This window comes from Rhinopithecus roxellana, chromosome 4, assembly GCF_007565055.1.
Source record: "Rhinopithecus roxellana isolate Shanxi Qingling chromosome 4, ASM756505v1, whole genome shotgun sequence".
Classification (NCBI taxonomy): Eukaryota; Metazoa; Chordata; class Mammalia; order Primates; family Cercopithecidae; genus Rhinopithecus; species Rhinopithecus roxellana.
In genome coordinates, this window is record NC_044552.1 from 168,677,247 (window position 1) to 168,690,777 (window position 13,531).

The 13,531-nt window shown below is 37.1% G+C and overlaps 1 protein-coding gene across 2 annotated transcripts in view; it reads right to left on the reverse strand.

Moving 5' to 3' along the window:
- TBC1D32 (TBC1 domain family member 32) overlaps positions 1-13,531 on the reverse strand; it is a 255,150-nt gene that overhangs the window by 166,662 nt on the left and 74,957 nt on the right. For both annotated transcript variants that reach the window (XM_030929510.1, XM_030929511.1), the window contains 4 exons: positions 6,179-6,380; positions 5,508-5,590; positions 2,960-3,098; positions 2,215-2,302 (listed from right to left, as the gene is read on the reverse strand). In XM_030929510.1, coding sequence (XP_030785370.1) covers positions 2,215-2,302; positions 2,960-3,098; positions 5,508-5,590; positions 6,179-6,380 — 512 coding nt within the window. The remainder of the gene's footprint in view (positions 1-2,214; positions 2,303-2,959; positions 3,099-5,507; positions 5,591-6,178; positions 6,381-13,531) is intronic.

A 13,531-nucleotide genomic window follows, 5' to 3' on the forward strand; every position in this document is an offset into this window, starting at 1 on the left:
ATGAAGGAAAGATATGATGATCCCACTGACAAATCTGGTCTACTTTGACAGAAGACACATACTTGCATTTTATATAAGAAATAATCTCTTCTTGGTAGAAACTATATCTACTATTGTTAATATACTTTTATGATATTTCATGATCATAAAACTCTGTAATAACTAAATTCTGAGAGACTATTTCCCTGGAAGACTGCTGAATTTTGAGTCCCAGCTTCTTCACTTTGGCCAGTAACTTCTCTGAGCATGTTTTCTGAAACATAAAAAGGTTTATACTTTGCTCTGCAAATTAGCCAGCAAAGTAAGGCAGTCTGAAATCAGGTTGTGTTTTTCAGAGGTGAGGGGAGAGAAAGAGGTTAACAGGAGGCCGGGGAGGCATCCAAAGAGTGTATGCTCCCTTATTCCAATATAACTAATTTTTTTTGTAATTCCATACACTAAGAACGACTCTGCATTTTATACAACTTTTGCTTCAACCCAGTCTTTAAATTCTTATGAGTCATACTATACAACTAAATGAAAATGAATATAAAACCCAATTATCAAATTAGTCTATTAAAAAATCAAGTAGAAAAATCATGTGGAAAAGTGTAAAACACAACATTTAATCATAAAATAAGGAAGTTCATAACAACAATATTAGATCAGAAAGGGTCTTCTGGTATGAGAGAAAAAATATGGGCTCTAAAACCGAGAATATTAGAGTTTAAATTCCAAATATGCCAGTTTATTAGCTGTCCATCCTTGCAAAACTCCCGCGACTTCATGGAGCCTTAGTTCTCCTATTTGAAAAGTGAAATAATGACGCCATATGCCACGGTTGCCATGAAGTATCAACAGGACAATACATGTGAAGTTCCTAATATAGTACCTAAGACATTAGAGAAGCTCAAAAAACTGTCGTCTTCCTCCTGTACTTTGAAAACTACACTTACTCCTCTCACGAAAAGTTTGAGACTATCATGCTCAGAAGCTTAATGACTTTACCAAGGGCGAGATCTGAGATTAAATTTAGTCTCCAAATACTTCAGTTAATGTGCTCTGAATACTACACTACATGAATTTTATTCTAAGTAGAAGAAAAAAAATTCGTGGTTCAGTTTAGGACAATTTTTTTTTTTTTTTTTAACCAAGAAACATGTTTCATAATACAAGTAGTCCAGATTAGTTCGGCCAAAAAACAAATTTAAAATATACTATAGGAAAAGCATTTGTATTTAAAGAGAGAATCAGTAGTGATCACTCATTATAATTCAACTCTAAGCCTTGAAAAAAATATTGTCACAGCATCTCTATCAGGGATTGTACCTTGTTCAGAGCTCAGATAACCTTAATATAAGACATATTGGCCGGGTGTGGTGGTTCACACCTGTAATCCCAGCATTTTGAGAGGCCAAGGCAGGTGAATCACCTGAGGTCAGAGTTCAAGACCAGCCTGGCCAACACGGTGGAACCCCATCTCTACCAAAAATACAAAAATGAGCCAGGCGTGGTGGTGGGTGCCTGTAATCTCAGCTACTTAGGAGGCTGAGGCAGGAGAATCACTTGAACCCAGGAGGCGGAGGTTGCAGTGAGCTGAGACTGTGCCATTGCACTCCAGCCTGGGCAACAAAAGTGAAACTCTCTGTCTCATAAAAAAAAAAAAAAAAAAAAAAAAAGATACATTAAATTTCCAATGTTTTAACTTCTTACAAATCAAATGGACAGGGAAGAATATATACTTACTGCCAAAGATAATGTGAAAGCTAAGTGGTGAGACAAATGACTTCAAGAAGAAAAGAGGGAGCAAGGGAATTAGGAAATTTTATGTAAATGAGTGTAAACTTTGAAGCACATATAAGCCACTGACAATGAGCATTAGATAATCCTATCAGATGGGACTGTACTGAGAGAAGATGATATTCTTCTGATTTATAAGATGAAGGAAGATTCTTAAAGCATTAAGTACGTTTCTCCTGAGTTCATTATTTGCCTTTAGCTCAAGGCAAGAGAACAAGGTTGCATACATTTCACAGAAACACAAAACTATTGGAATTTCATGGAAGAAGAAAGACAAAAAGAAAATCCTGTAACTTTCTTTTACATAAGGTCTAACTTAGTAAAAAGAATTTTAGAGTAAATATCCTGATACTTGATTGTGCCAGTTAAATTTTCAGTTGGCTTGCTCATTTTATGTTTAAAATAATTATAATTCTAATGAAAAGAAACATTTACCTGACTTTTTTAGTGCAACGCCACCTGCTGCTGTTGATGCCACTTGTGTAACCAAAACTCCACAGCCAAATTTTTTATGCCTGCTGACCTAACAACATAAATATGGAACAGCAATGAGAAGCAAGAAAACATGGCATGCTAACTAGACATTCCTTCAAGATGGTAAGAATTGCAAAAGCAAACTCTGAAAAACTTTTAAAATCATACCTAAGATCTTAAAAAGCCCAAAACTCTAGGGATATTTAGTATGACAGAAAAAAAGCTGATTACAACCCAGTGACCTTTGGCCTTTTACTGTTTGAGTAAAGACTAAAATACATTGTAAATGTATTTAACAGTAGAATAATAGAACGCCTCTACAAATATTTTTGTTTCCTTTAAAATGTGAGGCCTAAACCTTCACTGACATATACATTTAGACTCAATAGGTTTCTTTCTCTAGGAAAATCACCCAGTTTCACTACATCCAGATGTTTGATATCATAATTATAAAACATACGATAATTAAGTGCATTCTTCAATTCCATCTGGTTATTTGCAATTCTGTAAATACAGCCACAGACACTAGTATCAACTCTCTAATATTTTCCTTAAAAAAAAAAAAATGAAGTTGACTATTACAATGCTATACAGTTTTTCAATTGAGGCTTAATAACTTCTTCATACACAGAAAACAGAATGATGTTCTTAACGGCTTTTGCAACTACAAAAACTCCCTTTGCCTGTGGTAGATGGTAATTCATACCTGTAATTTTTTTGCATATTGGTTGAACATAAATGTCATACATTCATTGATAACACCTGTTCTTTGAAGAAGTAGTAATCCTTTGGGGGTGGCAGCAAAATGTAGTAAATCATCTAGCAAATTATCTTCCCAAGCCATACTGAAATAGATAAAAGAAAGAGCTTTTTTTTAAGATACTAAAAACTGAAAACAAAGACTATGTCTTAGCTGAGCTTAACCCTATTTACAATTAAAGCTACACAGTACATACTGGTTGCAAACTAATCAATAAAGGTTTAAAATTAAATAAAAACACGGTTTCTTTGGTAGTGAATTCTTTTATTCCTACATTTTCTATACCTATAAGTTCCCTTCACTGAATTAAAAAAATGTTAACTGCATATGTCAGCATTTTTATTATACCTAGGTTCTCTCATCTACATACTAATTTCATTCTATTTTCCTATTAATATTCTGCTGTGCATGAATTCTCCGAACCTCAACTCCCCATAAAAATTCTTGAAGATAACATTGGAAAAACTCTTCTGGGCATTAGCTTATGCAATTCATGACTAAGACCCCAAAAGCAATTTCAACACAAACAAAAATAAATAAATGGGACATAATTAAACTAAAAAGCTTCTGAATGGCAAGAGAAATAAGTAGAGTCACCACAACCCAGAGTGGGAGAAAATATTCACAAACTATGCAATGTCTAACAAAGGACTAATTTCCAGAATCTACAAAGAAGTCAAAGAAATCAGCAAGAAGAGAAAACAAATAATCTCATTTAAAAGTGGACAAAGGACATGAAGAAACAATTCTCAAAACATACAAACAGCTGACAAGCAGTTGAAAAAAAAGTGTTCAACATCACTAATCATCAGGGAAATGCAAATTAAAACCACTTACTCCTGCAAGAAAAAAAGGCCATAATTAAAAAGTCAAAAAAACAATAGATGTTGGTATGTATGTGGTGGGACTCTTTTACACTGCTGGTGGGAATGTAAACTAGTACAACCACTATTGAAAACAATATGGAGATTCCTTAAAGAACTAAAAGTAGAACTACCATTTGATTCAGCAACCCCACTACTGGGTATCTACCCAAAGGAAAAGAAGTCATTACACAAAAAAGCCACAGGCAAAAGCATGTTAATAGGAGCACGATTCACAATCGCAAAGATATGAAACCAATCTAAGTGCCCATCAACCAATATGTGAATAAAGAAAATGTGGTACATATACACCATGGAATACTACTCGGTCATTTAAAAAAAAGGAAATAATGTCTTTTGCACCAAGCTTGATGGAGCTGGAGGCCATTTTTCTAAGTTAAGTAACTCAGAAATAAAAAAACAAATATCATATGTTCTCACTTATAAGTGGGAGCTAAGCTCTGAGGATGCAAAGGCATAAGCATGATATAATGGACTTTGGGGGTACAGGAGGAAAATTTGGAAGGGGGATAAGGGATAAAAAATGACATATTGGGTACAGTGTATACTGCTTGAGTGATGGATGCACAAAAAGCTCAGAAATCACCACTGAAGAATCTATCCATGTAACCAAGAGCACCTGTACCCTGAAAACTATTGAAATAAAAATTGAAATATTAACTATTGAAATTAAAAATGAAAATTAATGAATAAAAATGAGATCTAAAAATTACCTCAAAAATAAACTATAGAAATGTTTTTTCTCACCCTTTAATGCAAAAAAAAAAAAAAAAAAAAAAAAAAAACAAAGCAGCTAATTGTGTGACAACTGTATTAGAAAATAAATTATAGCAAATGTTTAGGGAATTAACTATTTGTTGAACCATTACACTGTTAAGGAAATGCAGAAGGCTTTTTGTTTGATTGTTTTGTAACCTCAACTATACCTACCTTAAAAAAAATTCAAATTCCACTTCAACATCTCTTTAACAAAGAATAGCCCTTTCAAGTTATCTCTAATTACCATTTTAGACTATGCCAATACTCGATTATAAAATAAGAACAGAACCCAGAAAAATATGTTGCCAGAGTTTAGTTCAAAAAATCTATTTTCCCCATTAATCTGACTCTATATCCTACTGATATCTGTAAAGGAACATGGAGACATCTACATTAAAATTTGATATAAATATTGATTTAAATAATTTTCCAAAGTCAAAACCTAATTGAAATGCCCTCCCAACACATTTAGAAAAATCGCATTTTAAATATAAATACACTTAATTGGTACTTGAGAAAATATTATTTCTACTGAACTCTCCAGTTAACTTTCCAACTTTAGTATTTAGTAATTCTCCAAATTTTCTGGAAACATGATAATAAGTCACGTTTCCTAATCTAAGATGTAAAACCAGAATGAAACAAGTATAATAAATATTGTTAGATTTCAAAAAGGCTATGAGTATTGTATGATCTCTAAAGTTCTTCCAAACTAATTTTCCTTGAACCTGTATATATATATTTACCATCCTGTAAAACATTTTTGCCATAGTATTCTATTACATTTTAATAAATTTTAAATTTATTTCAGCAAATATAATAAATAGATGACTTTCATCAATTGTACTTACATGTTTTGGGATTCCTGGCTTACTGAAGAAACAGAATCAGAACCCTCTACTGGAGTAGGAATTCTTTCTGATAGCAAACTTGTCTAAAAAAATAGCAGAATAATTTATATTATTTTTCTTACTGATAGCACTACCCGTAAGATTTCCTATGCTGCATCTTGGTTTTATCCTTAATGTTATTAAAATCAAAGTTATCTTCAAATTTTAAATTATCTGGTTGTTAATTAAATATTATGTGACATATTTTACAAATAAACCTTATTAAATGGGGGTAAAAGACTTCGTTGTCCATTGATATATACATATATGGCTATTGCTACATTACGATCTCTAGTATCCACAATGAAAACCCAGCTGTCTCTAAAAATTACTTTAAAATAACTCCCAAAGAGTGTTAGTCTATGTAAGGAAAATTAACCTAAAGCCTCATCTAGGAGAAGAAAATAATCTGCAGTACCCATTTAAGTCTTAGAACTTTGTCCCACTGGGAAAGGAGATACTGCAGTCATCCTGTGCCAAATTAAGACGCATTATGTCACCTAGAGTACTGTGATGCTAAAGAAGTCATATTTGCCCAGTTAACTATTTCATCCAAAGTACAACACTAGAATGGTGCTTATATTTGAAATAAAGATTTGCAGGGAGGAAAAACGAATCTTGAAAATACTTACCTTTTTCCACACCTTTGCTATAGATTCGTGCAAATTGTAAGTGATTAACACCTGCAAGCCTTCACATGTACTATATATCTGACGACACACAGAAATAAAAGCTCCTTTAACCACAGGCAACATTTCTGATCCAGAAAATATAGAAATATCTTCATTCAGAAGTTTTTTCGAAAACTGGGCAATTATATGAGCACCTGTAGAACTAAAAGATGATACCTGAAAGTGATTCCAAGGTTATATCAATCTTGACTTCATAAAGCTATACCAAAAAGGCTAGTCTTGTCACAAAAACTCTTCATTTGCTTGGATCCCTTTTAGTCCTTCTCTAACTTTTCTCAGATATGTCAATATTCATGTTCCCACCCATGCGCAGATGTCTAGCAATGAGAACAGTTTCAGTGGGGTAGAAGAAAAAATATAGAGACAGGGAAAAAGCAGCAAAACTTTACAATTAAAAGATTATGGATGCATTGAGACCACGGCCATGTAGATAAGCACTGTCAATTCTATAGTGAAAACATAATCCTAAACGCTCCATTCCTAGCACTTACTGACACATTCCCCATCCCATTAACAGGACTTAGTTCCCCTATATCAAAGGCTGAGAAACTTTTTTTTTTTTTTTTGAGATGGAATCTTGCTCTGTCACCCAGACTGGAGTGCAATGGCGCGGTCTTGGCTCACTCCACCCTCCGGGTTCAAGCAATTCTCCTGCCTCAGCCTCCTGAGTAGCTGGGATTACAGGCGCATGCCACCATGCCTGGTTAATTTTTGTACTTTTTTAGTAGAGACAGGGTTTCATCATATTGGCCAGGTTTCACCATACTGGCCAGGCTGGTCTCGAACTCCTGACCTCAGGTGATCCACCTGCCTCGGCCTCCCAAAGTGCTGGGATACAGGTGTCCGGCCAGCTGAGACACTTTTAAAAGTAATAATAGATAATAATAATAGATAAGTACTAAATAAATGCTCAGAATTTACACAAGTTCAATGGTGTGCATTAGATTGTTGCAGTTACAGGTCCCAATATTTTCCTCCATGCCACTGATTTGTTGGGAAAACAGTCATGTTTATTTGGATAAGTGCTTTACTATGCTTTACCGTGGTGTCATTTAACTTTTTTCTCTAGTTCTCCATATATCCTATAAAGTGATCATTAGATCTAGAAGATTATTTAGATTTAGTTTAATTTCTTTTGTTTCCTTTCCTTTTTTTCCCTTGGTAAAATAACTTCATAGTTGATTACCGCTGTCTACCTCCTATTGAATGAAGCACTATCTGGATGTCTCAATTTTAGTGGTGCTAAAGATCATTGGTCAGATGGTATCACCCTGACCTCTCTAGTATGTAGTCCTCCCCATCAACCTTTCACCTAATGATTTAGCATTCATTAATGATCATTTCCTACATCTACTATTTCATTAAGGATTATCAAATTATGATTTTTCTGATTATATAATTTATCTTGTATTTATTAGCTAGAATTCTTCTGTGAAGAACTTTTCCTCAGTAATGTTTTAGTTACACTAAAATACAGTTTGTACAGAAAAGGCTAGAAAAAATGCTTAAATTTTCTTTTTATCAATTTGCATACTAATAAGTTGGTGTCCTAGCAATTTCAGCAGGTAACTGATAAAGTTTATTTTTTGTTTTCTATTTTAGTGCCTTTTCAAATGCATGTATTTTTTATATACTTTATGTATGTCAATCCATTGCAGTCATTATTTTTCTGATTCTCAAATTGTCCATCTTAAGGCAGTAGCAGGCCCCTTCTGGTTGGCTCTGGAGTCCTTTTGACACTATCCCATTAGTCTTAGATTGCTTCTAAAACAGTAAGATATCCCAGGATCATCCTCCACACTTCCTGGCCCAGACCCAGAATCAGCCACTCCTGTCTCTTCTTAGAACAAAAAGATATTTAGACAATACAGATAACAGCTCACAGTGAAGCAGTTGCTACTATTCCACTGATAATGCTGGGAAAAATATAACTTAAGAAAAAAAAAAGTTCATAATTTTATTTCTATTATGAAGATTCAGGTTTCCTATTTAACTACTTTAACTTTATACTTTTGTCTTTTTCTCTTATATTGAAAATCTTAGTTCCTTATGACATTACTATAATTACTTAATTGCTCTATAATTATGTATAACAATTTCAAAACAGCAACAGCAATATTACTTCTAAACATATAATAAATGCAGTTTCAGATTACCTTGAGGATGTTTTTCACCTTAGAATATATCCCACTGGAAATTAGCAATCAAAATTAGATTATTTGAAGTAAATTCTTTTCTCTGCATGAATATGTCACTAACTTGATTGATATTTAAATTTACTAATCCCTTTGTTTGCAGCTTTTAAATATTGTGGCTTCATTTCTTTTTTTTTTTTTTTTTTTTTTTTTTTTTTTTTTTTTTTTTTTTTTACATTTAGTGTGTAAACAGCAAGATGAGTCCAAAGTCAAATCTAGGTATAATTAAGGTATAATCCTAGATATCTTGTTTCCATGTTTCTCCATATTTTTCTCTCCCCTCTCCTAAAATTAACCATTTTCATTAGTTTTCACTTTGTCCATTCATCATTCTCTTTTAAAAACATAAACAAATACGATCATTCATATTTCTTTGTGCCATACAAAAGGTAGCATTCCATTAACATTCTTCTGTTTTCCTTTATTTCCTTAACAACATATCCTGAAAATAACTCCACAGAAATACACAAAAAGATTCCCTTTTATAGACAGCTCAGTGCTCCATTGTGTAAACATAATTCAATCAACTAGCCTCTTACTGAACATTTGAGATTATTCCAGTCTTCCATTAATATAAATAATCAGAACCTACAGTTTTAACTGGACAATGAAGATTCAGAAGAAAATCTTATATTGTATGCCTTCTCTGTTTAACTTCAATGTAAGGGAGACTTTCTTTAATATTAAAAGAAAGAAAGAAAGAGAGAAAAAGAGAGAGAGAGAAAGAAAGAAGAAAGAGAGAAAGAAAGAGAAGAAAGAAAAAGAAAAGAAGGAAAGGCAGGAAAGAAAGGAAAGGAAAGGAGGAAAGGAAAGGGAAAGGAAAAAGGAAAAGGAAAAAGGAAAAGGAAAGGGAAAGGAACTACAAACGTCAACACAAAGAAAGAAAGAAATCCCACCGAACCCTCCGCGAAAACCCTTCTACCCCACATAACCCTTCAGGAAGAAAGGAAAGGCCCTTCCCGCCAACCCTTCCCCGGACACGGAACAAGAAAGAAGGAACTGAAAGGAAATAGGGGAATAGAAAGGAGGGCGAGATGCGGTGGCTCATGACTGTAATCCCAGCACTTTGGGAGGCCAAGTCAGGTGGATCACTTGAGGTCAGGAGTTCGAGACCAGCCTGGACAACATGGCAAAACTCCATCTCTACTAAAAATACAAAAATTAGCCCAGCATGGTGGCGCACACCTATAGTCTCAGATACTCTGGAGGCTGAGGCAGGAGAATCGCTTGAACCTGGGAGTTGGAGGTTGCAGTGAGCAGAAATCGCACAACTGCATTCCAACTTGGGCAGCAGAGTGAGACTCCATCTCAAAAAAAAAAAAAAAGAAAGAACCCAAATCTCATAAAGATAATGATTGGGAAAAATTTCACTACATGTAAATTAATAATATCCATATAGAAAAAGAAACTTAAATAGGGTTAAGTGGTAGACAATAAAAAGTAGTTTTGGAACTCATGACAAAGAATTAGTCTTCCTTATTTTAAAAACAGCTGTTATTGATAAGGACCTCTAGTTAAACATGGCAGACTGAACATGCACATTCACTGCTCCCTCCATAAATACTAAAATTCAAAAGTAAAAGGATTTTCCAGTAGGCAGTAAAACCACCAAAGACAAGGAGAATGGAAACGATGTGGTAACAAAATTTTAGAACCTGGAAATCAAAATAACAAGCAGTAATTCGAGACATAGAAAAACCTCAATTATCAGCCACAATGTGAAAAACAGAATAAACCTGATTCATCTTACAGAACCTCTCAAAAACACACAGGAATTGGTGGTAACAAATATCTCTAAATTGGGGGGTAAAAGTGAAATTGAAAACAGAAGAGCTGCCTGAAAGCCAGTTTAAGGAGTCTGACCTCCAGACTCCCTTCCGCATTTCATGCAGCTAACCCAGTGTGCTTCTTGGAAGGTAGGCAGAGCTCAAGAAAGAGAAGACAACAAAGGGTGTCACAGGTTTCAATCAAAGTTTCTATACTAACACTTGACACCCATCACTATTTCCACACAGCCTTCTTCTCCCACTAGGCTTACATTCCTCAGGCAGCGAACAGTAAGAGGTTTCTCTACGGAATCCTGTAAGAACAAGGAAAAACCAAATATACTGACATTAGGGATTTCCAAAAAAATGCCACAGAAAGGGCCCACTAAAGTAGAGACCACAAATTACAAGTCCCACTTTCTTGTATAGTTTCCAAGCATCTTCTTACTGATTTTCAAATATTTGAATAAACGTCCAATTTAAAAGATAGAGACCATGATAAGAAATACAGAAAGCAATTAAGAAGGAAAAAAGAAAATATGACAGATTAAAACTTTAGTATCTTTATGTAGGTAAAAAGAACTTATACTCAAAAAAAAAAAAAAAAAAAACGGGGCAGGAGGCAAAAAAATTAGAAGCAGCAGCCATCAGAGGCTCCCACTGAAAAGAACCAAAACAGCATGCGAATCCTGCACTGGCAAGTGAGGCATCCAGGTTTTATCATTGGGACTGACTAGGTGGCTGGCGACCCATGGAGAGGAAGGAAGAGGACGGTGGTGCGGCAGCCCACCTTAGATCTACACAGGGCAGGGGAGCCCCCTCCCTTCAGCCAAGTGGGGCGGTGAGTGAGCATGCTACCCAGCCGGGGAAGCCGTGCTTTTCCATGGAACTGTGCTCCCCATGGTCAGAAGATCCCACTCGTGAGCGCACACCACTGAGGCCTTCAGTCCCAACCACGGAGTCATGCAGATTCTCAACAGCCACTCAACTGGAATCGTCCTAAGTCTGCAGAGCTCCTGGAGGGAGGGGTGGCCATCACCATTGCTGCTGATGATTGCTGTCTAAGCCATCTGAGCTCCTTGAGGGAAGGGTGGCAGCCACCACTGCTGCTGCCTACTATCTAAGCCATCTGAGCTCCCTGGGGGAGCAGCAGAGCCAACACTGCTGTGGCTAGCTACCTAAGACACTAAGCTCCCAGGGCTGAAGGGCTGCAGCTACCACTATAGCTCCAGGACATGCTTTGCCCTGCTAGAGCCAAGGAGGCTGAATGGCTTGGTACCAAGAGGTATTCCCCCACAGCACAGCACACCAGCTGTGGCAGATCTTGGCCAGATCGCCTCTTCAGACCAGACGCTGATCCAGCTCTCCTCATTGGGTGGGACCTCCCTATAGGAACTACAACAACTCCAGCCAGCGGCTCAGGGACAGAACTCTGATCTCCCTGGCCTGAGCTCCTAGAAGAAGAGGTGACTGTAGTCTCCATGGAACAGCAGACTTAGTCTTTCCTCCTGCTAGCTCTGAGGAATCTGGGCAGCCCAGAAGAGTTGGTTTCCCCCCAGTGCAGCACACCCCTTCTGCCATAGAGCAAAGTGCTTCATTAAATGGGTCCTGGTTCCCATGCCCCCCAACTGGATGAGACACCCCAAAAGGGGTCACCAGACATCCTATGCGGGAACGTTCCTACTGGCATCAGTTTGGTGTCCCTCAAGGTCAAGGATCCCAGAGGAAAGAGCCAGGCACCCATCTTTGCTGTTCTCCAGCCTCCTCAGGTACCATCTCCAGGCGTGGAAACGAACCAAATGAATAGGGCCTGAAGTGAACCCCCAACAAACCACAGCAGCCCTAAAGAAGAGGGACCTGACTGTTGAAAGAAAAACAAACAGAAAGCAACAACAGAATCAACGAAAAAAATCCTCAAAAAAACCTCATCCAAGGGTCAGCAGCCTCAAAGATCCAAAGTAAACAAACTCATGAAGATGAGAAAGAATCAATGAAAAAAAACGCTGAAAACCCAAAAGGCCAGATTGTCTCTTCTCCTCCAAATGATCATAAGACCTCTCCAGCAAGGGCACAGAACTGGACAGTCTTGAGATGGATGAATTGACAGAAGTGGGCTTCAGAAGGTACGTAATAACAAACTTCACTGAGGTAAAGGAGCATGTTATAACCCAATGCAAAGATGCTTAGAACCATGATACTAGGTTACAGGAGCTGCTAACTAGAATAACCAGTTTAGAGAGGAACATAGGCCAGGCGCGGTGGCTCAAGCCTGTAATCCCAGCACTTTGGGAGGCCGAGAAGGGCGGATCACGAGGTCAGGAGATCGAGACCAACCTGGCTAACAAGGTGAAACTCCGTCTCTACTAAAAAATACAAAAAACTAGCCAGGCGAGGTGGTGGGCACCTGTAGTCCCAGCTACTGGGGAGGCTGAGGCAGGAGAATGGCGTAAACCTGGGAGGCGGAGCTTGTAGTGAGCTGAGATCCGGCCACTGCACTCCAGCCTGGGCGACAGAGTGAGACTCCGTCTCCAAAAAAAAAAAAAAAGAGAGGAACATAAACGACCTGATGGAGTTGAAAAACACAACATGAGAATTCTGTGAATGACACACAAGAATCAATAGCCTGAATCAATCAAGTGGAAGAAAGAACATCAGAGTTTGAAGACTATCTTGCTGAAATAAGGCAGGCTTAGAGAAAAAAGAGTAAGAAGTAATGTACAAAACCTATAAGAATTATGGGACTATGTAAAAAGTCCAAACCTATGACTGATTGGAGTACCTAAAAGAAATGGGAAGAATGGAACCAAGTTGGAAAACACACTTCAGGATATCATCCAGGGGAACTTCCCCAATCTAGCAGGATAGGTCAACATTCAAATTCAGGAAATACAGAGAACCCCACTAAGATACTCCATGAGAAGATCAACCACAAGACACATAATCATCAGATTCTCCAAGGTTGAAATGAAAGAAAAAATGTTAAGGGCAGCCAGAGAGAAAGGCCAGGTCACCCACAAAGGGAAGCCCATCAGATTAATAGTGGGTATCTCAGAAAAAAAAAAATCTACAAGACAGAAGAGAATGGAGGCCAATATTAAATACTTTTTTTTTTTTTTTGAGACAGAGTCTCGCTCTGTCACCCAGGCTGGAGTGCAGGGGCGAGATCTCAACCCCCTGCAACCTCTTCCTCCCAAGTTCAAGCGATTCTCCTGCCTCAGACTCCTGAGTAGCTGGGACTATAGGCATGTGCCACCATGCCTGGCTAATTTTTCTATTTTTAGTAGAGACAGAGTTTCACCATGTTAGGCAGACTGGTCTCAAACTCCTGACCT